Source organism: Buteo buteo, chromosome 27 (genome assembly GCF_964188355.1).
Source record: "Buteo buteo chromosome 27, bButBut1.hap1.1, whole genome shotgun sequence".
Taxonomy (NCBI): domain Eukaryota; kingdom Metazoa; phylum Chordata; class Aves; order Accipitriformes; family Accipitridae; genus Buteo; species Buteo buteo.
In genome coordinates this window covers 1,190,789-1,217,158 of record NC_134197.1, presented here as the reverse complement: position 1 = coordinate 1,217,158, position 26,370 = coordinate 1,190,789, and the positions used below count along the sequence as shown (strand labels likewise).

General features: G+C 53.5%; 1 protein-coding gene across 2 annotated transcripts in view; it reads left to right on the top strand.

Annotated features, from left to right (window-relative positions):
* The window catches only part of PRKCB (protein kinase C beta), a 131,693-nt gene that overhangs the window by 47,654 nt on the left and 57,669 nt on the right, over positions 1 to 26,370 (top strand). For both annotated transcript variants that reach the window (XM_075058348.1, XM_075058347.1), the window contains exons 3-5: positions 4,309 to 4,391; positions 18,815 to 18,926; positions 20,070 to 20,198. In XM_075058348.1, coding sequence (XP_074914449.1) covers positions 4,309 to 4,391; positions 18,815 to 18,926; positions 20,070 to 20,198 — 324 coding nt within the window. The remainder of the gene's footprint in view (positions 1 to 4,308; positions 4,392 to 18,814; positions 18,927 to 20,069; positions 20,199 to 26,370) is intronic.

The window sequence follows — 26,370 nt, the reverse complement described above, 5'->3', positions numbered from 1 at the left end:
CGTTCTTGTGTTATGCAATAACAAAAGGTAAAGGTTGATGCTTCATTTCTGTTGTATATAAATGACTCAGGACGTTTGTAGCTCACCAGTAGGATTTGATAACTTTATTATCCATATAATAAGATTTACAAATTAACTGTCTAATTAGCATCCTGGGAAAGCTGCTGCTTGTTCTGTAGTTTCTGAACTGACAAAGATCCAGGCTTAAAGTGCTGAAGCGCGACGCAGCCAGGAGCGGCACGGCAGCGCCCGTCCCGGCAGACCCGCCGTAGCTGCCTGGGTGCCCGTCCTGGTACCGCGGTTGTGCAGAGCCAGCACCGCGCTCCTGCTCGGCAGGGTGGAAAGCGAGCAATCTCCCAGCGTAACGCACCGGATTAGTCACGGGAGGAAAGAGCTATCAAATCTTCTCGCATCTGTTGGGTAGGATGCATGTTTAGGAGTTAAGGCAGGATTACTGGCGTAAGCTCCTGTACCCGATTAATTCTATTGGCCCTTTTTTTGCGTGGATTGAGTATTCACCTAAGCACGCATGAAATGTTTGAATGGATCTTTCCAAGGCTTGCAGAGCTTCCTTCGAAGCGTTGGATGCAAAGCCCACACTGCTGCAGTCGGTAGGGAGCCTCATTTGTTTTGGATGCATAAGGAAGTGTTACGCTTCACCATCTTCCAACGGATTGTCCTTACAATCTCTGTTAACATTGATTGCTGGAGAACCTGCTATTCTTGCTAAATATTCAGTTGCCACAAAGATGACTTACAGTGACTCGGCTATCATTTGCTTAATTGAACTGTAATATGAATGTTTTGAACACACAGCAATTATTTTGCCAGTTGACGAGAAAATACTGCATTTCTAGCGTATTCTTTAGGTCCCTGCTCAAAGTGCAGAGGTGTTACCCGTGTGTGTATATTTAATGCCATCTTTAATAATTAAACTCTTCAGTGAAACCTTACAAGATTATGGGGGAGAGGCTGCAGTAAAAATCTGGGGTGGTTTTGAGCTTCTCAGACATTGGCTTTCTAGTCTCTCTTGCTACTGGAAGTGGGCATTTCACCTCTTCTGCTTATGCAAGTGAAAATGTAAAATGTTCTGCTTTCATAGTGTCTTTGGAGAGGCAGGAGGAAGCAGCTTGCCCAGGGTTGGTGTGTGCACACACGTGCGCTGTGCTTGTTCCAGTCATCCTCTTGCACATCTGTGAGGATCAGTCCTGTGTTCTCCTTTCCCTTGCTTCTTCAAATTCCCTCTTTGTTTCTCCTTTGCAGTTAACTTCTGCCTGACAAATTAAATGTGTAATGAGCAGAGTATGGAAAGCCACTGCAGATTCTTCTCGTGCACAGCAGAAGTTAAGACTTAGATATTTTTTTTTTTTTTTTTTTGAAACCAAAAAACACATTTGAAACCCACAGCTCTGCTGATGTGCTGTGTCTCCTGGCTGTGCAGTGCAGACTCTGGGGAGCGATGCATCCCTGCTAATGAGCTGGCAGAGCAGGGCCCTGGCCCTGTCTGCCTGGAGCAGAGGGGATCCAGGAGCGTTGCTTTTGAAACCAAAGCACTGCAGCTTTCTGAGAGAGCAAAAATAGAAAGGTCAGATTTCTGACTTTCCGTAAAGTAAAGCCGAACTGACAGCCTGCCCTTGCCCTGTTCAGGGGAGGTGCACGCGGAAAGTAGAGCAGCGAGCACATGCAGCAATAGCCATGGCGGTGAGGCTGCTGTTATGAGGGACAGAAACGAACTTTTTTTTTAGTCCCCATCATACCTCGAGTGTTCCGTGTGCTGGTGGCAGCGTTTGGGGAGGCTGCTTTCCTCTGCCTGCTCCTGAATTGCAGGAAATTTGCGCTTAGGTGGGGTGTGCTCAGCCGGACGGGTGCTGCTGGCAGGGCTGCCCGCTGTTCCGAAGGGCTTTCCACGGAGCTGCCGTGGGGATCGGCTCGGCAAAGAGACAGCGCACCGCGTTACGTGGGAGTGTTGAGAGATGGAAGGAGCGGTTAGGAGATGGGAAGAGCGGGGCAAGGAAATCTGTTGTAACGCCAGGCAGGTTGCGGTGGTGGAAGAGGAAGGCGGTGGGCTCTTGCGTGGCCATCACGCCTTTCGGGAGAGGTTGGAGACGGCTTGGCTCTCCGAAGCCCTGCGGAGCAGAGCCTGGCCCGCGTGCGGTGGCATCCCTGGATGCACCCAGCCGGAGGAAGGGTCCAGCACGGGCAGACCCGCGGGATGCTCAGCACCGGGCGAGCGGTGGGAGGGCAGCTGCTGCCAGCTCCTGGTCTGTGCCGAGCAAAGCAGAACCAGGCGATCTCCTGCGACCTGGAGTCACTTGTGGGTGAGCCATCCCTGGTGGGAGAACCAGCACGGACAACTCCTGCTTTTTTCCCTTCTCCGGCTTTTGTCACCCCAAAGGCGGGAAGGTTATTTTCCCCAAGCAGGAACAAATATCACTGTCCCCAAAGTGCAAAAGTTTCTTCGCAGCTGGGGAAGCACAACAAGACCCGCTTTTCTTTCTTTATGTACTCTTCAGAGTCAGGTTTGCCTCCAACAGCCTTTTTGTATATGGCATGGAGGACCGGCATTAGGAAGTTCAGCCTAGTAGCAATCTTGTTTCTTTTGTCGAACCAAAATCATTCCAGCTCCGCTGGGATCCTCTCACCGCAGCCTGGATGCTGGCATCAGCAGGCAACCTCCCGGCAGCGCCTGCGCTCCAGCGTGTTGCGGAGCCTTATTGAGTTTATACGCACACTTCAGGACAAATCTTTGCTAATAGAGTTCTAATTTCTTCCTTCCTGCTTCCCAGATGCTTCTGTTTCTGTATGCAAATGACAGAAATGGTGAACAGTGTTTTCAAGAAAATGTTTATTTGTTAGACTCAGAAAAGTAAGTGAGAGGTCCTATAAGGAGAGAGCTCTTGGCAGCTGTTGTGCCTCTAAAACCTTCTGGGTTTGTTTCTTTCACAATGAAAAATGTGAAAAGGAAAATGAATTTAAAACTGGATGTAGCAGGGCACAATAAGGGGATTGTGAGTTTAATGGCAAACGTCACTTGCCTTTTCCTTCTTCCTTAGGAAAAGTCCGATAGCGATGCCATTGAAACCCACTTCATTTTTGCACTGCTCGAATTTGTTTTATGTGCTCGATTTGTCTGAACCCCGGTAGAGTGTGCATCTCATCTTCCACTCGCTCTTTCATTTAGTGTTACTATGGCTCTTGGGAAAAGGATGTGGCAAATAAGAGGCCCCTGAGGCAGAGCTGAGTTTGGTACCTGGATTTCCCCCAGACAAGAGCAGCCTTTGCACAGCTTTGCTTTGTTCCCAAAAAATCAGCAGTTGTCGGGTTCGCTCCGCTCCTGCGCGGGCTCCCTTCATGCGCGGTGTTGCCTCGGAGCTGAGGTCCCATCCCATGGGATGCGGCGCGGGTGCAGTGATGGGGCACGGTGCAGAGCGCGGTTGGACCTGGGGGGGTGCTGGCACCCAGAAAGAGGTGACGTCGGGGTGAGGGAGGCTGAGACCCTCCGAGAAGGAGCTAGGCTGTCAGTTGAAATTATCTGCAGTGCCGAGTGGCCTTTTTAAGGTCTGTCGCTGAAAGTAAGGTGCTTATTTGGCATTTAGGGGAAAAATTAGCCTTTAAGTACAGCGCTTTCACTGCACAGACTGCAAAAATACTGCTGGCAGCTTCAGATTAGCATGTGCTGTACGGGTTTGGTGGTTTAAGGGATGTGGATTTAGCTCTGGATACTTATGCTTGAAAGTCTGGGTAGTGGCATGTTGGGATTAATTTTCCTGCGCTGTTCCCAGAAGGGTGACTTTGTCATCGACATGCGTGCGTGAGGAGAGGAAGATGTACGTGTCTTCTGGTCTGGCAAATGGAGGCTGTGGAGTTGGTGAAGAAAAGCAGAGCTGTGGGAGGAAAACTGCCCACCTGTTCCCATCGGTACAATCTTCCATTTTTGGACACATGCACTTTTCAGCTCAGATACCCGTGAATGCCAGATTCTCCCTCTTTTTATACACGACGGTGACCTCAGAGCGTGTGCCGTGAGTGACAATGAGCTCAAAGCGAACATAAGGGTTCCCAGCCCTCCTTTGACGTTTGCTGAACATTTTGCTTCTGCTTAGCTTTACTGAAATGCCTGGTCCAGTTGATGATATTCAGTAAGGTTTAAAAATCTACCACAGGTTTACTTAAAGAAACCTGCTTAGAGTCCTGGATGTCTCTTCTCATAAATCAGATGCAATAGCTTTTTATTTTTTGAAGTGCTGGGTTCACGTGGTGCCAACCCTTTAACATACCCCTGACGCTGTCGCTGTCTTCTCTTTGCAGTTTGCTGCTTCGTCGTGCACAAGCGGTGCCATGAGTTCGTTACCTTCTCCTGCCCCGGCGCTGATAAAGGCCCTGCCTCGGATGTAAGTACATACCTCGGATGTAAGTGCCCGGTCCAGCGCCCCAAGTGAAGGCACAGCGTGGGGTTTGGTGGATGACTGTGTCTCACAGCAATTTGGAGAAGATATTCCTCCAGTTTTCTTGGCTAATGACACTTCTGTGCCGTTACTTCACGGGCATCTCTAATGCCTTGTTACTCGTAGTTGCGTGGGCTCTCATATATTTTTTGAGACACTTGAAACACTTTCAAATCATCCAATAACTTGCTCTCAGCAGAGCAGGGAGAGCATATGGGAATGCAGAGATATTTCTATTTGGGGCTGAGTCTGCAGCCTTGCCCTGTCTCCCTTTTGTCCCTTGAGTCGCAGCCTCAGTTTCCCCATCGGTAAAATGATGTTTCCAGGTTCTGTCACCTGAACTGAGGTTTTAGGTTTGGGGTTAATTAACATGCATGAAGCACTAAAAGCTAAAAAGCTGCTTTAAAACTTTGGCCAACGTGCCCTGACCTGAAGAAGACTCTCTCTTCTGGCAGGGTTTGGTTCAAGGTCTTGATCAGTTCCTTTTGTCACAAGTGAAATAACTGAAAGAATTAGCTGTTGTTTAACAGATGCCTACTGTGTTGCTGGACTAGAGTCAGCCTTGGGGAATGTGCCTATCCTTGTTGCTCCTCAGCTCATGACTTTTTCCAAAGGCATCACCGCCCCACGTTGTTATTTCCGTGTCAGTCCTGCGTTGCCCTGCGGTTGTTCGGCATTACCTGGTGTCGGGGCTCTCGGCCGCTCGCCTGCATCATCCCTGCTCCTCACCCCGGGGGCCTTTTTGCTAAAAACAGGCACATTTTTTTCAAGTTGGTTTTGTATCATCTTGCAGGTTTAATTTAACGAATAAATATGTTTGGTCTTCTCAAGCAAAAATACCCCCGCAGGCACATTTGATGCTTGCTTGTGATTTGCATGGTCAGTGTTGCTGTGTTTGCGCCGGCTCCCTCAGAAAACACAGAACTAACCGGGCAGCATCATCAAGGACAACAAAATTACTGGGAAATACTAGTCTAAGTATGACTTTTGGAAAACAATATTGCCGTTCTTTAAAAACCAGAAAGCCACCCAAATGCCCGCTAACTAAGTCCCCATCCTTATTTTCACAAGGACTTAATTTCCTGGTGAATCCCCAGGCTTTCGGGGGCGAGTGGGAGAGCTGGAGCAGTGGAGCAGAGCTGGCTTAGGCTCCTCAGTGCGGTTCTGCCAGCGCCTTTCAGGTCTGTCTGGCAGTTTTTGTGTTTTACCGTGGAAACTGGCTAATTTGGGGAACTGCTAGGAAAAAAAAAGAGATCAAATTGGGGAAACGACAGTGCACCACAACTCTCACCCATAAAAATAGAACTGGTGGGAGCAGGCAGTGTAACAGGCAGCTGAAGGTGGAGGCTAAACACACGTCGTCAGTCGCCCTGCCCGAAACGGGGCTGCGTGCCGTGATTCTGATAAATGGGAGCTTGTGGGGAGGGGGTGAGGCTCGAAGGGAAGGGGCAGAGCTGGGGGGTCGGCCCCTTTCGGGTACAGCACTGGGCAGGGAGTTGTGAGTGGGGGCTGCCTGTGCCCCTTGGGCAGATGCTGCGGGGAGAGGCTGGTGGGGACGTGGAGGGGAAGGGCTGAGCGTGGGTCCTGGGAGTCTGGGATCCTTGGCCAGAACTGCATTTCTGTTCCAGGCAAAGCAGAGGGCAGCCTTGCTGGCTTCCCCTTTTGTCTGGTTTCTCCTCCTGTATGAGCGTGCTGGGTTTGGAGCATTTCTGGTTTGGATCCAAGAAATCTGGCTGGGCTTTGGTCCCAAAGAACGGCTGGGCAGCTGCACCGCAGAGCTGCCGGGGACCCTGGGCAGGGGGACGGGGTGGGATGGTACCTGACAGCCCCCACGTTCCCAGAGCTGCCCTTGAAGCCAGTCACCACCCTGGCTCTAGCAAAGCAGTGACTTTATCCCAGTGCCCAGCTTGTGGCTGATCGAGGGACCTGTCTGTGCAAAACCCCGTTTCGACGCTGACCCCCTGATGCTGGATGTCTTGGGGTATCTGTGTTTGCAGCCGCCCAGCCCTGACTCCACAGCGCGGTGCCTCCAGCATGCTGAAGCCTACCTGACAGCGCTCCTCCACCTCCGGAGAGGATGCCTGGCAGAGCGTTAGTTTTAACGAGCTGATGATGAAGCTTTTGGCTGTTTCCCACAGGCTGAGCTGCTCTTCTAGGTGTCTTCCAGCTTGCCCAGGTCAGTGCCGCAGCAGCCGGGGTCCTGCTCCCGTGTGCTGCCAATGTGGCTGCCGGGGGTGCTGCAGGAGCAGCCCCCGAAATGGATGCTTTCAGACTTGGGCTTGTGCACAGTTTGGTAAGCCTAGTTTTATTTCCACTTCCCACCAGACAATTGGTCAAGATATTACATGGTTTTTTGAATCCCCCCTCCCTGGGCACTTTGCATGTGACTATCGCTTTCCTTGCCAAAGGCTTTCTTCTCCATAGGGGCTACTGCTAATTGTGGTGTATTGGTGGCTATTAAACCTTAAAAATTAGTTAGTGGAGGGGAAGAGGAGATGCCGTAGAGATGCCAACCCAAGATAGAGATGCCAACCCAAGAGAGACTAATGCATCCAGAAGTACTCTGGTCCTGCAGACTCTTAGTCCGTAACGCTGGAGGTCAGGAGAGGCTGCTGGGGTCCTGTTTGAACACGCTGACCCCAAAGCAGTTGGTGGGGTTTGTTCCTGGGCCCGGGTGACAGCCGTACCCTCCACCTGAACTGTGGCAGCCGCGTGTTTGCAGCTCCGTCCTGCGCAGCCTCCGTGGGAGCAGCGATGGCACCAGTGGCCCTTTCTCCATGCGGTGGAGCAGCCCGGAGAGGAGGGTGGCAGGGTGGCACTGGTGTCGGGCTGCAGGACACCAGCCCCTGGGGTCTTTGGTGTCCGTGGAGCAAGCAGGGTCTTCCAGCGGAGGCGTGGGCAGGAGCTGCCCGCTCAGCGTGTTGCTGGCAGGGAGCGAGGCACAGGCGGTCAAGGACAGGGCTCCATCGCTCTGCTCGCGGGATGAGGCTTGACAGGGATAAAAGCATCCCTCTGTCTCCATCTCTGGATGCTCGGAGCCTGTGCCAAAGGGGCACGCTCAGGGTCTGTGCAGGGTAAGGTCTGGGTGTGAGCGTGCGTGTGTGCACACACGCTATGCCCGTGCGGCATTTGTCCCCGCGCGTTTGTCCGGAGCGTGTCACTCAAGGGGATGGAGTTGCATGAGAGGGAAGCGATGGCTTTGCGCTGCTTGCCTTCATGCCTCTGCTTTTTCTGGGCAGTTTCACTCACTGCCTCTGCTGCTGCTCCTCTGCAGTGGGTGCCTGCTGAAACAGGGTGAGAACTGGAGAAGGCACGGAGAAATGAGGTAAGGTTGGTAGAAGGCGATCCCTTCTCCGAGAGCTGAGTTCGGCCATCCAGGCAAGCTAACAAGCTCACTCGCACGTGTCCAGGTTGCTCTGCACAAAGCTAATGCTCAGGCTGTGGGTAACGTGGCAGAGCCCCTGCCACCCGCGCTGCCTGCCCTGTGCCCGCCGGGCAGCGAGGCGTGCGTCGGGCTCCCTCCATCGTGCAGTCATTTTGCAACGACCTTTGCCGCTAAGTAATGTCACGCAGCGAGATTCCTTCTGGCCATGTGGATTTAGCTCTGACACTCGTGCCTTCTCTCCTCTATTCTCTGTCATCTAAAACGCGGAAAGAAACTGGCAGCAAGATCCACTTGTGGGTCTAGCACCCTGCAGACCTAATCCAGGCTACAAGAGGTGTATGTCATCTATCCAAAATATATATATGTTTAGATACACATTTAGATATTTGTGCATGCAGAGATGAAATCTTACTTACAGGGCTGCTTTAGGTGCAACATAACCGGAGGAGCTGCTGTCTGAGCAGAGCCCCCAGGCTCCCAGCCCCTGGGGGGGCTGGCGGGGCGCTGGGTGGCTGCAGGCGCCCAGGGGGGGTGATGGCAGTGGGCGAGTGCCCCCCCCCCAACCCCACAGCTGCGAGTGGCCCCTCGCTGCTGCAGCAGCCCCGGGAGCGGCTGGGTGGGTGCTTTGGGCGCTGCGGGTGGCAGAGCTGGGAACCCTCCCCGGTGCGGTGCAGAAGTAGCAGAAAAGTGCCAGCGAAGGCGACCGCGGCAGAGGGAGATGGAAACGCTGAAACCGCTTAACCTTGCTCAAGGAAAATGAGGTTTGGCAGTGGGAGAGCAGGGGATGGCTGTGATCCAGATGCCACCTCCGGAGCTTTGCTCGGGCGTTGGGCAGCCTGCCCGCCCGGGCGCTGCTTTCTCATCCTTGCTCGTCATCTGGATAGCAGCTCGCAGCCGGCAGGAAAGGCAGCAGGTACCAGGGAGATGCTTCCTCTCTTTCTGCGTGGGGTTTTGGCCAAAGGTGGATGCAATGCTTTTCTTTTTCTCCCCACCAGCCCTGTCCAAGCTGGGGCAAGCAAGGAGCAGTGAGGACCCTCGGACAGCCTGGTCCCACTACCTGGGCACGGTCCCTTGGTCCCCGGCCCGCAGGTCTCTCCCACGCGTGTCTCTTCCCACCCTGCGGCCAGCTGTAGGTTACTGTGGGCAGCCTCTGCCTGAGAAGGGAAGGGTCTAAATTAAATCTAAGTTTTCACATTTTAAGAGACGCCACTCGGTACCAGGGCATGCGTAAAGGCCCTTGCTCAAATTCTCTATTGCTTGCTGTTACTGCTGGATGAGTTGCCACTGTGGCTCATGGAGCAGACGGGTAAAAGCTGCCCAGTTGGCATTAATTAATTTTTTAATACGTTATTTCTGAAAATGAAGAGAGGAATGCAGATGCTTGGGACTTAAAGCAGGGAGCAAAAATGGCCCTTTTGTAGCTGGATTTTTTTGCCATTTAGCAGAGCCCTCTGGGAGACCCTCTGGTTTGTAGCCCTGCGCGACTGTCAGCTGGGGTGTGATTGGGGGGTGCATGCAGGGCAACCTTTGTTCCTTCTGCATTGGCAATCAAGCTTCTTATAGTAATATAATCCTTAAGGAGCTTTGAATCAGGAGATGGAAAGCTACTTCAGCAGACAGCAATGTCCTGTCTACTTCGGGAATGAGCCGAGGACAGGGGCTTCATTTTGAACTGATGCAAAGCTCGAGTTTTCCTCTGCTCTGTTGTTGCTAATAACCACGGCATGAATCCAGAGCGACCTATAATTATGTCAAACGCTGGTAGCATCTAGGTTGTAACGATTATAGCTATGCATTTTTTCAGTCGGTGCAGCAATCTGGTAACTGTCTTTCCTTTCACAAATATTAATATCCAGTGAAATCTTGCAGAAAGAATGAGTTTAATTTATTGCATTTGTTTAAACCTTGCAGCGTGTTTGTCATTACAGTGGGCCACGTGACGTTGCTGGGCTGGAGAGGGAAGAGATCTGTTCAGTGAGATGGCATCCCCGTGCTCGGCATCTGCAGGGGCAGCGCAGAACGGCGGCTGGAAGAGGCTGCTCTGGCTGGGGCTGCAAAGGAGAGATGCTGCAGCGCCAGCCAGATCCCAGCCTGGGCTGGAGATTTTAATGCCAGCTGGCTGCTGCTTTTCATCCCCAGAGCTGCTCTATTCTAGTATGCTAGTCATGGAGCCCAGGGAAAAAAACAAAACCATCATAAAAGAAAAAAAATTCTAAGTTTGCTCCTTGATCTCTGTATTTTGTAATACTTCATAGTTAGTGAGAATCAAGAAGGAAAGCATTTTGCATCCTGTAAAGTGCTTATGGTATATATGGATGCTTAATTTTAAACACCTGAGTAACACTAATTACTTAAATAAAACTCTTCTGTTTGAAGTTAAGTATGTGCTTAAGTGCGTTATGGGATGGTGGCTTGTACATGTATCAAGCAGATAACCCTGGGGGGAGGCTGACATTTTACACTTTTTGGAGCATAACAAAATAACTGGAGAGCAGTGAAATGTCAAAGTCTCTTTCTGTTACCGTTGACTAGTCCTACTTTGGAGCAGTTTTCTGTTTGATCTGGTTGCGTTTGAACCTCCTTGAGGAGAGAGGCTGTGTGTGTGTTTAACCTTGCAAAGCCTACCGAATAGGAGTCTTCCATCTAGGAGAGGAGGACTAATTATACAGCGATGATAGGGCCTTTAAGTAAAAAAAAAAAAAAGAAATTAATTGCTTCTTGCAATAGAGAATGAAGCTGTGGCTATAAATGCTGATACTGAAGACACCAGGGCTGCTTTCCTGCTAGATTGCTCTTAAGTCATGGCAGGATTTTCTTTTTTTTTTTTTTTTTTGTGATGGCTGAAGATGTGATAGCGGGTCTGTGTTTTGGGCAGCGGCACTGCTGAGGACAGTCTGTCTGTTACACACTACTGGCTAGCTGAGGGCAATGGCATTTTTACCATTTACTTCTCTAACTTGGTCTGAATGTGCGCTGCGCTGAGGTTTGAAGTGCTGGTGCTGAGGGCTGCACGCTCTGCCTGCACTGCACCGCTGGGCTGGGCTCCCACGGCTGCGTGGGCTTGCGATCCGCCAAAAGGTCTGAGCTTCATCACAGCTTTCCCATTAACGTGCTGACAGGTTGTGGTCTCTCCCCAGCATCCCTGAAGTGAAAAACCGGTGAGCTGCTCTGGAGAGGATGGTGAGCCCAAACCCACCAATTCCAGTGTTAAACTCTGCTGGTTTTCATTACAAGCTCTGACACTCCTGTGCTCTCCTGTTTGCAGGAGGCAGAGCTGGCATGACCATTCAAGCTGAAGTTTTCTGAAATACGGCAAAGTCTTCAGGAGCTGAAGTCAGGCATGTGTAATGTAATCCAGTTGGCAAACCTAATTATAGTCAGAGCTATTAGTAGAATGCATGATTATTTAAATTGTAGACAAAATAATCATTAAAATGACCTTCTTTGCATTATCCTGTTAAAGGTCATCTAATCAGGATGCATTAATAAATATCAGAGTTCCTCTAGGAAGGTAACAGGCCCACGTAGCTTCGTTTCAATTTTGCGTTTAATTTTTCCACCATTTGCAGCATTAGGAGAGGATTTCTGTAATGCTATCACCATGGTGCCTTTGGTCTTTCCACGCTCTGTTTCCTGGAGGCAGAATCATTTCATCTTTGTCTTGGGCTCCTCCTTTTTCGAAAAGCTTCAGAGTTGCGTGTTTGTACTGAAGAAAGTATTGCTGCCACTCTCTCTTAGAATGAGAGAGATGCTTCACGGAGTGTGGGTCATACAGGTGTTATTAGAGTCAGAAGCTGTCTCTGCAGCATCGGTACATGGTCGTTATCCCTTCATGCAGAGCATCACCAGATCCCAAGCTGACGCTTGTAGCAGGGTGCAAAGAGGGTTGCTCCTCTTTCCCAAGTTTGGTTTCTTCTCTAGAGCATTTGGTCAGACGTGGGCTGGCAACAATTAGCAATGAGATGTCAGCAGCAGAACAAATGAAGATACCATTTGTACTACCTGAAAATTGGCAGCTCCTTCAAGTTTCTCCTTTCTGGGATTATCTCCAGTGGGAAGGGACGCCTGCTGCTGCGTAGTCCCTTGGCACAGGATAGCATCGTGGGGTTATCACCAGGCTCTGCCTGTCGAGGGTGGAGGTGGGTTGAGCAGCCGCCTTCCCTTCCTCCAGATGTGCCCGTCGAGCCAGGACCTTCCCGGAGACACCAAGCACCCTCTCGCCCAGGTCCTGCCTTAGAGAGCAGGACCCCGATCCTTCCTCGCCTCTCACGTACCTCCGGGATGCCCCCGGTTTGGTGCATAAGCAGATCTTCACAGCCTTGCTGCTACTTGCTGCTTTCTTTTGTCTTGCTAATTAACTTCTCCAGCTCTCGTGGTGTGCCATCTGCCCCTTGCGCGAGGGCACATGCTTGCTGCTCCTGCCGTCGCTGCCAGCGCAGGCAGCCGGTGACAGTTCCCGTGGGATGAAGATGTATCTGCCTTGCTCCCTCCCAGCACCTTCTGGTGTTTCCCTGGCTCCGCCGGAGCCCAGCTCTTTCTCCTGCCAGCCTGCACGCGTCTTCAGCCCTCTAATTGAAAAGCTCTTCTCTTGTTTTCTCAGGGGGGTGCGTGTCTTGTTACGCCTGTTGAGATTGCAGCCTCGCTGGTAAAGGAGGGGATGGGAGAGGGCGGTTGGGTCCGTGCCCTGCCCGTGGCTCCGGAGAGCCGGTGGCTGGGTCTGAGCTGGGTTTGTGCAGAGCGTGACTGTCGGGAGGGCAGTGAGGTGGGTTGGTGCAGGCTGCGCCCACCCGGGTGGCACCAGTGGGGGGGTCTAGAAACGAAGCATCCTGCAGGCGGGAGGTGTTTCAGGGGGTCTCTGTGCTCTTTCGGGCAACCTGGAGGCTGCCGAGTTGCAGGGAGAGCGCTGTGGGAGCCCTGCTCTCACGGAGAGCTTACACTGTAATAAAATGACTCTCAAGGCACATGAAAGATAACAAACATTTCTAAATGATGTTGAGATGCTAATGCTGCTCAGGGAAAAAAGCTGAGTTTGGCTTCTTTTTGCTGCTCGGTAAAAGAGTGTATTTTATTCGGTGTTGGCAACAGCAAGAGAAGAATAACTGTCATCCATATCCCTCTGCAGTTGTCTGACTAGCAGATGAGATCTTTTGTCAATAAAAATGTATTAACTTGCTGGAAGCTGTCAAGGAAAGCTGTCAAGGGCAGGTTTTATCTGCGGCCGCGTGTTTGACATGGAAGCAGCCCAAGCCGCGATGCTCGTGCCCGCAGACACGTTAGCTGCTGGTGTGTTGCTGGCCATGCTGGGGGACCGCTTGCCCTTCCACAGGCTGGGTCCGGGCGGAGGAGCTGCCTGCATCCCGCTGCGTGCACTGCCGTGCTGTCAGGCCCTGTGCTGTGCAAGGTTTTCTGTGGCTGTAATACTGTAAATGATAGAAAAATAGTTTTGGTATCGCTTACTGGCACGGCAGTGTCGATCATCTTTAAAACGTGGCATGCCAAAGCAGGCTTCCGTGGAGTTACGATATCGATAGAAAAGATAGCCCAAACCTTTGCTGCCTTGCCTTGAAGAGGACCTGTGTTTCCCTCTTGTGTGTAACCTTCTTTCAGTGGAGTCTCTATGGTTTATCATGGCTCTTTTCATTGAAACAAAGACCCGTCACTCTTGTTCAGTTGGTCCTTAACCTCCTTGCTTGGTTTTTGCTGGGACTTGGAGCTATTTCTCACCAAAGGCGTTTTTCCAGCCCTGTGCAGGCAGGTGGGGAGATGCAGGAGGTGCATCCCCAGGGCAGCAGCTCCCGGCTGCAGGTCCCAAACAGGACAGGGCAGGTGAGTGCTGCCGAAAGCCTGTCCTCGCCGAAAGCGTGGGGTCCCTGTCTCTGGTGGTCACCGATGCCTTCAGTTCATCTTCCTCCACCACCTCCTGGCTTCAGTAAGATGAACTTGCGCAATAAAAGGATGCCGCCCAGAGCTGTCTCGTTCACGTGCCCGACCCAGCCTCTTACGTCCCTGGAAGGAACGACAGGCTTTTCTCTCCGCCGTCACCTTTAGAGTTGCTGTCAGGCCACTTCTGTCTGCTGTGAGCTGTTCTCTGCATACCGGGGGGGATTTTCCCCAGGGGAGATGTGGAACAAAGTGTGAGGTTTTTGGTTTTATGTCCACTGCCTGGGTTTCATTAGGTGCAGACAGTAAGCTGTTGCTGTGTTATATTTGCTCTGCGATTATGCTGCTTAAATTACTATGAAATTCACTTTAAAACAGTCTCTTCATGTGAACTGTGTTAATTCTTCAGAAAAGATAATTTAAAGCTTTCTCTGCAATGAGATGGGGAAAGCAGGGGTGCATAATCTTGGAGCAAACCTCTGTGGCTGTTCCGTAGAGTCCAGCAAATGTGGTTAGGACAAAGGATTAAAATAGCATCAGCCATGGGTGTAGGTCTGGGCTGCCAGCTTCCCCGGGGAGAGCGGGGCGGCCGGACTCTGCTGAAGGACAAGCCGTGCAGTGCGCCGGGAGAGGGACGGGACCTGGGGCCTGGCGGATTTTATTTGCACAAGGAAACAGAAGAAACTTCAGTGCCTTGCGTATATGACTTAGAGATGAGCCCAAGTCAGCTGGATGTGTTTTAAAGATGTTTTCTGGCTCAGACTGCTGGGCCGGGGAAGGGTCTGGTCCTCCCTCTGCCTCCCACCTCCTCCCTGCCCCAGGGAGAGGCGATGCCTGCACTCACTCCGTCTGAGCTGGGCAAAGCTGAATTTAGTGCAGAAGTAAATAAAAGCCCGGGCGGTATCCAGCACAGCGTTTGCAATTCTGGGTACGACAGAGGGCTGCTGCCCTTGCCGGGACATGGACTTTGCATGAGAAATAGCTGAAGCAAAACGCCCTGGCTTGCCCGTCAGCGTTGCCGGTGCTCCCCTCGCCCCGCTCTGCTCTCGCCCCTTGGCTCGCTGCTCCTGACCAGCCTCTGCCCAGCGCCGTCCCGACAGACGGCCGCAGAAGAGCAAACGGGTTCCCGGCTGCCACGAGCGGCGCATAAATTGTCAATCTGATCGATGCCACCAGCTGCCTGCCTGCGCGTAATTGGTAAGCAGTGGCTCCTGCATCAGCATCTCCATCAGGGTTCAGCGGGAAAGCATACATGACGTCGATGCGGTCATTCAGCGAGCTCGGTGGTGGGTATGACCCTGAAGAAAGGCACAGGTGATTGCTGAGCCTGAATACGGGTCCAGCTGGGCTGCGCTCAGCGTGCCTTGAAGGCCGTGAGCTGATTACTCACAAATCAAATTTCTTATGTTCCCAGGAGAGCGCGGGCTGCTGTCGGCCCTGACCCGCAGAGCCGTGGGCTGTGCACAGCCGCCGGTGCCCGCGGTGGGACCGCTGGGGCCAGGGCGGTTCTGGGGGATGCCAGGGGCTGCAAGGTTTGCTCTCAAGTCAGGGATGCAATAAGTCAGGGCTGCGCTATTGCCCTGGCTCGTTTCAGACCAGAAGCCTGCTGTCAAGTGGAGAAGCAGAAGCCAGCTGCCTCTGATGGGTCGGAGCTTGCAGGATACAGGGTCAAAGTCAAGAGCGGCTCCTCTCCTCCCCTGGCTCACGCTTTGACTCCCTCATTTGGGCTCACATCCTCAGGACACGCACATATCCCTCTGCTCGGAGGGTGACAGATCTGTGGCAGCGCTGATGAGAGAAGTGAGAGCCTCTCAGTGCAGTAAAACAGTCCTAATGGCATTTCTCAGTTCTGCTCCAAAGGAAGCTTTTTCTGCCCTGTTCTTCAGGGACGGCTCTGCGCTGGTAGGATGGAGGAGGGGTGCCTTTTCTTTTCTTGGCGAACTTCTTTTTAACCATTCTTGTTTTAAGCCTCTCGGCATCTGCATACGCAGTGATCTCGTCATCCCTGTCTCTGTGGTACAAAAATAGTCTCTTTGTGAAACAACTTCAGCCTTGTTCGAAAATGATATCCAGAATTTCCAGTTTCTGGTACTTTCTAAAGCACCGGTCAAGGTGAAACGATCCCCCCCACGCCCCGGCAGCCAGAGAAGCGGCTCTGCCTCCCCACGCCTGGCTGCTCCCATCACCCTCGCACGTTTTGGCCTCTGGGTGTCGGGTCTCTCCAAAACAGCCCCTTGCCGGGGTGGGAGCAGAAGGTGAAGCCTGAGATGCCCCCGCGAGGGATCCGGCTCCCTCCGAGCGGAGGGTGCCTGCTCGTGGGGCTGGGATGCTGAGGGAGCGGTTTGGAAAGCTGCAGCCGTCCCTGTGCCAGCACGCTCGTGCTGCCGCAGCGCTGCTCGGTGCATGCTTTGCTGTTCTAGCTCTGACTTTTTTAACTCTCGGTTCCAGTGGGAATTCAACATCCTTTGTGTGAAGTGGAAATTGTCTCATTTTGCATTAAGCTTGTATTTTTTTATGAATGACTAAAGCTTTCATTTGCCTGAACGGGAATATCTGTTTCTAGAAGGGAACACAGAAACTGGAGCACTCGGGGGCGATTCCTCCCCGTGTCACACGCTGGGGTTTGACTGACACGTGGCTTCTGCTAGAGCTGCCCCTGTGCCCCCCCCGCCCTCGTCCTGCTGCCGACGGAGGGTCGGCGGTGGCGGACCGATGCCCGAGCATCCCCGGTTGCCCACCCCTGCAGCACAGTGCGGCGGGAGGGGTGGGTGCTGTGCCCGGGGGGGCTCTGCGGGATGATGCGTGGTTCAGCGTCCGACTGGCCGGCCAGAGACCTCCTTTCTCCTGGGACGGCGGCAAAAGAAAGTTTTACGTTTTCTTGGGTACCTCATCTCCGGGCAGGCAGGCCGAGGCGTTCCTGTGTGTACTGGTGGGCTCGTGGGCGCTGGCGCTGTGCCCGCAGGCATTCGGCTGCCGGGGACGGTCCCTGGGAGCTGGTTCACGCCGATTAAAGAGCTCTGTGTCGTACAGGCAGAGCTGCTCACGGAGACGGTCCTGAGCTGCTGTACAGAGTTCAGGTTATAAAATCAAGCAGGGTAACTTTTCAAGGGCTTACAGTGCGTCCACTGGAAGGATCTGACGGACCCTGTAAGCCTCTGTAAAAGGTGCGGGGGTTTTCGTGGTGTCTGTTCATGCTTTGGGCAGCAGTGCTGGGTATTGCCCTGCCTGCGGTGCCACGCTCGCCATTAGGTGCCCGGTCCAAGCCCCAGCTGCCTGCCTGAAGCTTTCACGGGGGGAAATTCCACCCGTCCTCACCTCCTCTTCTAGCCTAAAATCCAGGTTTAAGTTTTCTGTGCTCTCTTGTATCTCTGGGGGATACAAAAGGCTTTCAAATGTACAGTGTCACTTAAAAAGCTGTCTTTTTGGTAGCTGGGGCTGTCCAGGAGACAGGGTAATGGTGAGCCCTCGTCCTCTCAGCTTTCCTGCGACACAGCTGACACACGAGCTACCAGAGGCATGTTGCACTCTGTATCTAGAAGTGATTTGCTTAGGGTGAAATGTGAGTTATTTCAGTTTCAAGTACAATACATTTGCTGAAGCACGTACCTAATCCCTTGCATTTAACAGATGGAATTAAATGAAGCTGCCTAAGTTGTCCACCTTTCTGGTATCACTAAAGTTATCTGGGATGCTGTGAAGTAATAATGCATAATGTTAGTGATGAATGCAACCAAAAGCTTCAATGCAATAGTCGTAGGAAAATTAATTTCAGGGAAGGTAATGTATTGGCAGCTATGTTATAGCTTGGTTCTGACTCCACTCTTTATTTATTTACTCAGCTTGCAGTGCCCTGAAAAGGTGTCTTTCCTAATGCCCAGGCACCTTTCCAGGCCATTAAAAAGCCAGTCAGCTCAAATGACCAAGCCAGGAGCTATGCCTCATCCCTAACCCTTAAACAATTAACCTGAGATGAAATTAACCCAGCTGCTACTTGCCATAGTCCTCTCCCTTGCCTGTGTGCGTGCTGCTACCGAGCGTGCTGAGCGCCCGGGCAGGCAGCCCCAGCACCCTCCTCCGCGAAGCCGTGATGCTCTGGGCAATTCTTGCAGGAACAGCTCTGCCCGCCCCAGCATCGGCCTTGGCTCTGCCCCGGCGTGGTCCCGGCTGTGCCGTCCCTGCGTTTGCTGCCCCAGCTTCTCCAGTAACCACAGCACTTCAGCCAATGCTGTCTGTGCTGCTTTGGGGCCGGCAGGAGACGTTCTGTTGTCTCGTCTCCTGCGTAACTTTGTGTTGTCTTAAAGTTGCTTTGCATTCAGCTGAATAACCGAGGTTTGATAGGGCTTCCAGAATTGTCTTGTCTTGCACGGAAGATACCAAGAAATACCAAATCCCTGGTCTGCCTCAGTCATTTATTCCAGTGGTTGATGCTGTGTCCCTGTTGAGAAGTTGTTTCTCATTTGAATTTGTTTGGCTTTAACTTCTGTAGACCCTTGTTAGAGTCCAGGAGCCCTGTTTCCAAGGTGCCTGTTTGCAAGACTGCAGCCAGTGTCCTGGATAAACTGGGCTTTGCTGGTTTTGTGTACTCTACTGTTGCAGAAAAGTCTGCCATTGGTTTTAAGAAAGCTCAGAATATTAAATTATACCCTCAGCAGCTTGATTCCCTAGGAGCATGCCAGGGAGGGGTTGGTACCAGAGCCCAAAGATGTTTACTGGGTAGTCTTAATATAGATGGAAACCATGGGTGTTTTTTTCTGCTTTACCCCACTGGGTTGACGTGGAAGTTGAGTAGTGTCCAGCCCTTATGTTGCTTCTTATGTACCAATTTCACCTGGTGTTTTCTATGCTAAGACCAAGTTATTTAAAAAACAATAAATCCCCAGACAAGCCAATGCATTGCTTTTTCATTGTTATGGCAACACATATAAAGAGTAATAAAGCTGGATCTTGGCGACTGTTGGAAAAGGTCCACATCAGTCGGTGGCAGTTGACTGAAGTCCATTAACAGCACCTCCGAAGCCAGCTGGCATGTGAAATGTGGAGAGCGGTGGTGCCTTGCCAATATTTGATGCAAGTTTATAATCTTTATCTTTTATTTTCCTCCTAGGATCCCCGGAGCAAACACAAATTTAAAATCCACACGTACTCCAGCCCCACCTTCTGTGACCACTGCGGGTCGTTGCTGTACGGGCTTATTCACCAGGGGATGAAATGTGACAGTAAGTGACGTAACCGGTGGCTGCGGTCGCAGCGTCGGGGGGCTCTGGCACCCGGTGGGGGGGCTCTGCCACCTCGAGGTCCCGGGCAGGAGCTCCCAGCCCACGCCGAGACCCCGTCCCCTCTGCCACCGGTGCGGAGCACGCCGCGGGCGGCCGGGGGGCCGGACACGAGTGGGCACCTTCTCGCCTCTCGTGGGGACCCCCTGTGAGTCCTGCAGGCAGAGGGGAGGGAAAGGCATCGGGCGGCGGGGGGGATTCTGCCTGCATCCCCCCTGCAGCATCATCTCCAGCTCTCGGCTCTCTGCAGCGCCGGCTCCGACTGACACCCTGTGGCCGTGGCGGTGGCAGCCGCGGTGATACAGGCAGAGCGCTCCGGTCTGCACAGGCCTGACCCCGGCACCGGGAATTATTGGGCAGAGAGGAGAAAACGGGGGATGAGAGAAGAGGGAGGGGATGGAGAGGGAGATCAGTTACTTTCCAAGTTAATCTTGTACGTTCCTATTTAGAAGGACTGCGAATACACAGCGTCGGCTTGCGTGCTTAGGCTGTCTGCGGGGAACAGCATACTCTGCTGCTCGCCATGTGCCGGCTTTCTCATAAATATAGAAGCTTGCTGACTGTTGTGAGAACAGTGTATTCATTATCACTTTCAAAATGTTACCAAGTGGAAATGAATTTCTTTACAATATATATTTTTATATATGTATTTACATTTTTTTATATATAAATTTTTGTACATGTATATATGTATACACATATGCAGGTAATTTTTAATGCCCCGTATCACCTCCTGGTGAATCCAGCTGAACACCCAGCATTGCCCCATGGGCGTGATGGAAGAGAAGTTTGATAAATCAGCAAAACTCAAGTAATTAGAGTAAGGGCTAAAAGCCCTTCTGTAGTCACTGTAGGCAGGACCCAGAACCGCTGGTGGTGGGTCCCTGTGTCCGGACAGGGCTCTGCCAGAGTCTCTGGCTGCGTTTGAAGCTCCATTTGCTGCATGTTCATCCCAGAATCCCTCACAAACATCCCCGTTTAAAAGGAGGACAAGTTCTCCCCCCTCCATCCCCTCTGAACACCCCGAGAGCTTTGGCAGAAGTGACAGGAGTGCCGAGTGTCCCTTTCTTTCTCTCCGCCCCGCAGCCTGTATGATGAACGTGCACAAGCGCTGCGTGATGAACGTCCCCAGTCTGTGCGGGACGGACCACACCGAGCGTCGGGGACGGATATACATCAGGGCTGACATCGAGAAGGATGTGCTCACCGTCGTAGGTAGGTGTGAGACCCCTGTACAAACCCCACGTCGGGGGCCGCCCGGTTGCCCCTCACTGCTGCCGTGTGCCGTGCCAACAGCCGTGCTGGCTGCGGTGGGTCCAGGGAGTGCAGCACCCAGCGTCTCACTGGCCAGGAGCGGGTGCCTGGCAAGGCAGGACAAGGCTTTGAGCCTTCCCTGGGCATGCTCCTGCCCTTTGGCAAGCACTGGCTCGGGCTCCAGGGGCTATCTGTACTAAATAGCTTTTTCAAACTGCTTTTTGAATCACATAAACTTGAGCATCTGCAGCATCCTGGGGAGGGTGGCAGAAAGTTTCTCTGTTTAGCTACGCAGTATGAAAAATTATGTTGTTTGTATTGTGCTGTCCGTGTGATGAACATCCATTTCTCACTGTTCTTTCCATGCCCTTAATGGTACCTGGGCCTGTACAGGTCTTGGTGGGAATTCTGGATGGTCCTTTTACCTGACTAGAGCTCTGCAGCCTTCTTCCACCAATTTTGGAGACTCCACAGCCTCCCTCTCTAACCGCATGTGCTGCCTTCCCACTTGGTGCTCGGAGCCTGCTGGGGCAGGCTGTCCCTGCGGTGTGGTTGTACCCTGGGGGGGCACAGAGGGACATCAGCCCCTCCGCACTGCTGTGGTGAAGATAACCGTCGTTCTTCACGTTTCCTTGCTTTTTCCAACTCCGATGGAGAGCTGGAGCACGGCGTAGCGCTCCCGGGGCAGGCTGCTGCAGCTCTCCGCAGGGCACCCTGAGCAGGGCTGGCATGGATTGGGGGGCTGGCATGGATCGGAAGGGCTGGCGTGGCTCCCACCACCCTGGCGATGGGTGGTGGGCAGGAACCGTCCCGCGTGGGTGCGTCCCCAGGGGAGGACCAGAGTGGTGATGCCATCTCGTGGTGTCTGCCACCGGGGATGTGCCGGGTGGTGGGATACAGGGCTGGATGTGCCGGGTGGTGGGATACAGGGCTGGAGGAGGCTGCAGGCAGCCGGACAGCGCCAGGCTCGGCAGAGGCTCCTGCCCTGAGTTGGGACCCGATGGCCACCCACGGGGAAACCTCTTGTCCCCCATCCTGGTTTCCCCTGTCCTGGAACTCCTCCATTCTCGGCTTGTGGCAGGAAACAGGATTATCCTGTCTCTAAAGGCTTTTGCCACCCGGGTTTTGAGTTCCCAGAAGATAATTGCTTCCCCTGTGACCTGTAAGCATCTCATGAAACGTAAGCTATATTCTTGTAAAGCCTCTTGTCCCCTGCACGGAGCGATTGGACTAAAGATGTGAGACTCTGTTGGGTGCTGGTGACCGGCATTCTGCGGTGCGGGTGCCAGCAGCGGGTGGGAGGCAGGGAGAGCTCCCTGCGGGCAAGGCAGGCAGCTCGGGGAAGAGCTGGGGTTTGTCTCACAAAGGCTGATCCCGGCGCTGCTCTGGGGAAGGAGGTTTCTGCCCACGCTGGGTAACCAGGCAGCTCCGGGCGGTTACGGTCTCTGCAGGGGACTGCCGAGCTGTTCACCGTTATTCACGGGATGAGTTAAGACTGCGGGGTGTAAAATGCCGCCTACCTGCCCACGCTGCAAAGGTCAGCCGCCCCTCTGAGTGGTCCCCGGCGGGTACCAGGCTGATGGCACCGATAACAAGGACCGGATCCTTCTCGGTTGTCCCACCAGCTTTGGCTGGCTCCTCTTGGAGAAGTCTGGTTTCCCGCATCCTGCAGGGCGGCTGGGCTGGCAGCGGGAGGTGCCGTGACATCCATAGGGTTTGCTTCAGTGGGATGGGGTCAGCTCTGAGGCATCCGCCACCGCTCTCACGGGGGCTTTATCCCCCAGGGAGAGTGTGAGGCTGTGGGGCTGTCGAGGTCTCGCCGCTCTGGGATGACTCCTCCTTGCCTGGGAGGACGGGCTGGGCAGAGCGCATCCGAACAGGCGTGCGTGATCCCGGCGGGGGGCTCCAGCCCTCCCAAACCAGCCCTGCCTGCCCCTTCTCTACTTCAGCAAGGGGCGACCCGAGCCAGTCCCCCCCAGAGTGATGGGAGACCAAGGGGAGCGTTGGGCCGTGATGGGGCTTCGTGGAGGTGCCCGAGGGTGGGCAGGCGGTGGCACGAGTGACCCCCCAGCCTCGCATAAGGAACTGCTCGGGTGGGATCCAGGAGTGTGGAGAAGAGCCAGGGTCCTTTTTGGCCTAGAGAGCAGTCAGACATGTTTTCGAAAGAAATAGCAAGCTACTGAAAATATCAATGAAAAATTGAAAAATGTTGTGGTTTTTTTTAAATTTATTTTTTGTTTTATTTGTCCTTAAAGGAGAGCTTCAATGAACCACACAGAGCTTTCTTTCATAGAAGTCCTGCTTCCCGGGCACCTTCCTTCCAGGGAATGAGGCGGCGCTGGTACCCAGCCTCCCAGGCGGAGGCCGATGGGGCGCAGAGCTCTCCCTCCCGCTGGCACCAAGGGCTCCCTGGCACCGGAGCCACGTTCCCATAGCTCCGAAGGCAGGGGAGAAACTCCCCCGGCCCCTTTCTGTGCAGCTGGATTTTCTTTTCTTCAGCTGGGTTTGAAAGACTGTTTTATTTCTGGCCCTTTATGGAGGTGTTGGTGAAAACATGTCATCTGTTGGCTTTTCCAGAAAGGCAGGGAAACGTACTGTGCTCTCCAGCTCTGCCGCATAGCTAACGAAGGAGTGGGAGCACTTTGAGAGAGGAGAGACTGTGCGCTGGCTGCCGAGGTGGGGAGCCCTGCCTTCCCTCCTGCTCCTCCGGGCAGGTCAGCGGCTCAGGATTTTCGCTCCAGAACTTGGAGGGAAGGTGGAAAGGTCCGCTTGGTCCCAAAGCAAACGTGGGCACCCAGCCCCGGGGAGCCGTGTGCCAGGCAGATGGCAGGCTGGGCGCTGCGGTTTGTGCTGCCGTGGCTGGCTTTGGCCCCTCTCCGGTGGGTCAGCGGAGATTTCCATTCCCCCAGCGGCTGTTTGCTTCAAAAAGGCGAAGCCCTCAAATAATGGCTGGGTTTGTATTGCCAGGTTTTTGGGAGGGAGAAGGCCAGATGCTGAAAAATTAGCCCTCGAGTTCTGGCCAGGGCTTGTTGGAAGGGTGGCGCAAGGCACGGCGGAGGGGTGGTCTGGGTTTGAGCGGTTCGGTGCGGGGTCCAGCTGGGCTGGAAGAGCCACGGCGTGGCTGGTAGCTACGCCTGGAGGCAGGTACCCTGCAGACGTGGCCACGGCCAGGACATTGGGCTGCCCAGAGGGGTCTGTGCCGCTGACGGCGTGTGCCAAAAAAGCCACCGGTGTCTCCTCCTGCAGGATCTGCCTCGGCCACCCCAGGGTGGCACGGGGGGGGCACGGTTGGAGAGTGGCTCCTGTGGGGACACAGCCCGGCACGGGGAGACAGCAGGCTGAGCTAGCAGGCAGGCTTCTGCTGGAACAGATTTCTGGTGGAAAATGCCCTTTACAGGTTTTCTGCAGAAACTTCAGTTTGGGGTGGGCAGGGGGTGGATTTCTGTCAAGAATGGGAGCAACAGCGTGGTGATGGGTGGGTGGGTGGGTGGGTGGTAGAGCACCCCGAGCCTGGCAGGGGTGGGGAGATAGTGCTGGCTGGGGGGGTGAGCCTGCTGCTGGGGTGCTCAGGCTGGGGGGTTCGGGGGTTGCAGGTGGAAGCCTGGCTGCTCGCCCACCCGCCTGCCCTTCCAGAGGGTACCGCAGGGCTGGAAGCTGTTGGGATGGAGAAGACCTGTGGCAAGTAATTGTCGAAGCACAAATGAGCAGCGAAACTAGTGGGAACGGGGGAAGAGGTTTCTACAAAGCAAGGAGATCAGGTCTGAGCAGTGAGATAAGAAACCAACTTAAAGATGGACCTTGTCCAGCTTGTGGATGGGGTTTCGTGGCCTGGGGGCCAGCTGCACTAAGGGACAATGAGCCGCTGTTCCCGCCACCCCTGCAGTCAATCCCAAGTATTTGTCAGCATTTTCCAACACAACACACGCAATCCCTGTGCCAGGTCTGTCTCCGTCTCGGCACGGAGCGGGCAGAGGCTCAGCTCCGAGCACCCATACAGCCGGGCGCCGGCAGCATTGCCCATCGCAGCAGGCAGTTGGGTCGCACCAGACAGTGGGATTTCAGTGCCGGGATCCCTGCTTTTCCTAAATACGCTTCTCTGCTGGTTTAAGCAGGCAGTGCAGGGTGCTGTAGCAGGCTGGAGCTGTTGGGGTGGCGGAGGGCAGGGGTCTGTTTTCGAGGGGCTTTCTGTGGTGCCCGGGCACCTTTGGTCCCAGCTGCACTCAGGTTCTGGTGTTGGGGTAAGATCTTCTCTCTGTCGTCCCAGGTGTGGAGACCCTTGCCCGGAAATTTGGTAAGCTTTCCCGTGGCAAAAAGCATCACAACCGTAGTGTTGAGGGTGAAAGGTCCCTACGTGCTTGGCTGTTGGAGCGAACAGGCAGCGCTCGCCTGGGCAGGGACAAGTGCCTGCAGGTGGCAGCACAGGCATGGCCAAGGGAGGATGGATCGGTGCTTTGCTTTTTTTATCGACTTAAATTTGACAGGAATTTGCCATATGCTTTTCGGCAGGGTGTTTTTCTTTTCTCTCTCTATGATTTTTTTAATTTTTTTTTTTTCCTTTGTAAGGCGAACCTTTTCCTCCCAATGGAAAACACAGCTTTTTGGTTAAACAGTGTGGTGTTTGACTTAGAATGACTTGTTTGGTTACATAGTGACCTGACAAATTGCATCTGTGTGCATCCCCCTTTCTGAAGGTGACTGTGACTTGCCCCAGCAGTGTTTCTCCCCCCTCACGCTCCGTTATCCTGACAGCAGCAGGTAGGAGACGCTGCTGCTTCCAGTGCAGTGAACGCTCACCATCTTCAGCTCACAAAATGAAGGTCAATAAAGAAGGAGATGTGTTTAAACACAAGAAACTCGCACTGCCGCGAGGTGCGGTTTTGACCCCAAACCGTACGGTGGTGTAGGGAGGGAGCGGGTGTTTTGCAGGGACGGAGCAGTCCCAGGGTCGGCCGTAGGCTGTGCTTTCCTTCAGCAAGGGCTGTGCTCGCGCTTTGCTTTTTTACAGCACTTGGCACAGCGCGGGCCTGCCTACAGCACGGTCTGCCAGATACTACTGGCAGACACTAATATGAGAAAGATCCAAATTTCAGTGTTTTTAACCCATTCTTAGTTCTGAAGAACCAGAATGAACCTCAGAGCTGCAGGGTAGAGACTGGTGAGAGCATCTGTATCGGTTCCTGGGGGTCAGTGAGGCTTCGGGCAGTGGCCCCTGCAGAGGCAGGGGATTGAAATTCAGTAGCCAAAGCCCCAGATTTCTCAAAATCTACAAAATGTGCACAGGGCAGCCGGGGCTGGCTCTCGATGAGGTTGACTTCCAGCAACTGGGTGTGATTTAATAAGCCAGCAGCATCGTCCCTGGCCGATGCCCGCTCGGAGGGCAGCAGGCATCAGCTCCGGTGCACCCCTGTGAGACCCAGCACGGCTGCCCCATTGCCAACTGGGGCTGGGGGGACAGACTGGGGTGACCGGGGCTGGGGTCTGGTGCAGCCGCAGCTTTGCAGGTCTGCAGGGCTGTGCCCAGAGCAGCAGCAGTGACGGGAACCTGCAGAGCTGCCCCTCCTAATTAGCTTCCCAGCTCTTGGGTCTGTGGTGTTAATCACTCCTTTATATGTTCGGGGATCGGCTCTGTTACAGCTCCTTTCACGCTATACCTTGAATGTAATTGTATAATGGGTGCACCCAGGAGTGTAGCCTTGCACGCTGCAATCAGAGCCCTGCATTGCCATTGTCTGCTGCTGCTCGGAGGTTGCTGAAGCGCCAGGATTTATTGGTGTTCCCAGTGATTAAAAATGCGTGGCTTTGTCTAATATTAGGGCACCTGGACAAATAAATGGCACTTTCCTAATGCCTGTGGCTCTGCGCGCTTGGCTCGGCGAGGTGCGGCCGTGGAGCAAGTCCCCCAGCTCTGTGCTGGGGACAGGGCTCGCTGTTCCACCAGCCAAAGGCAGTTTCCAAAATACAGGAGGTTTCTGAGGGCCTTGTTAATTAGGGCACAAAACAATCTGCATCTCATCCAGCAAAGCACTTAGATACGTGCTCTTGGCAGGCGCTTCTCTTTTGAAGCATCAAGGCGAGCTGTGTGGGGACGGATGATCAGCATCCCCGGGCTCGGACCGAAAGCCCGGGGCATGAG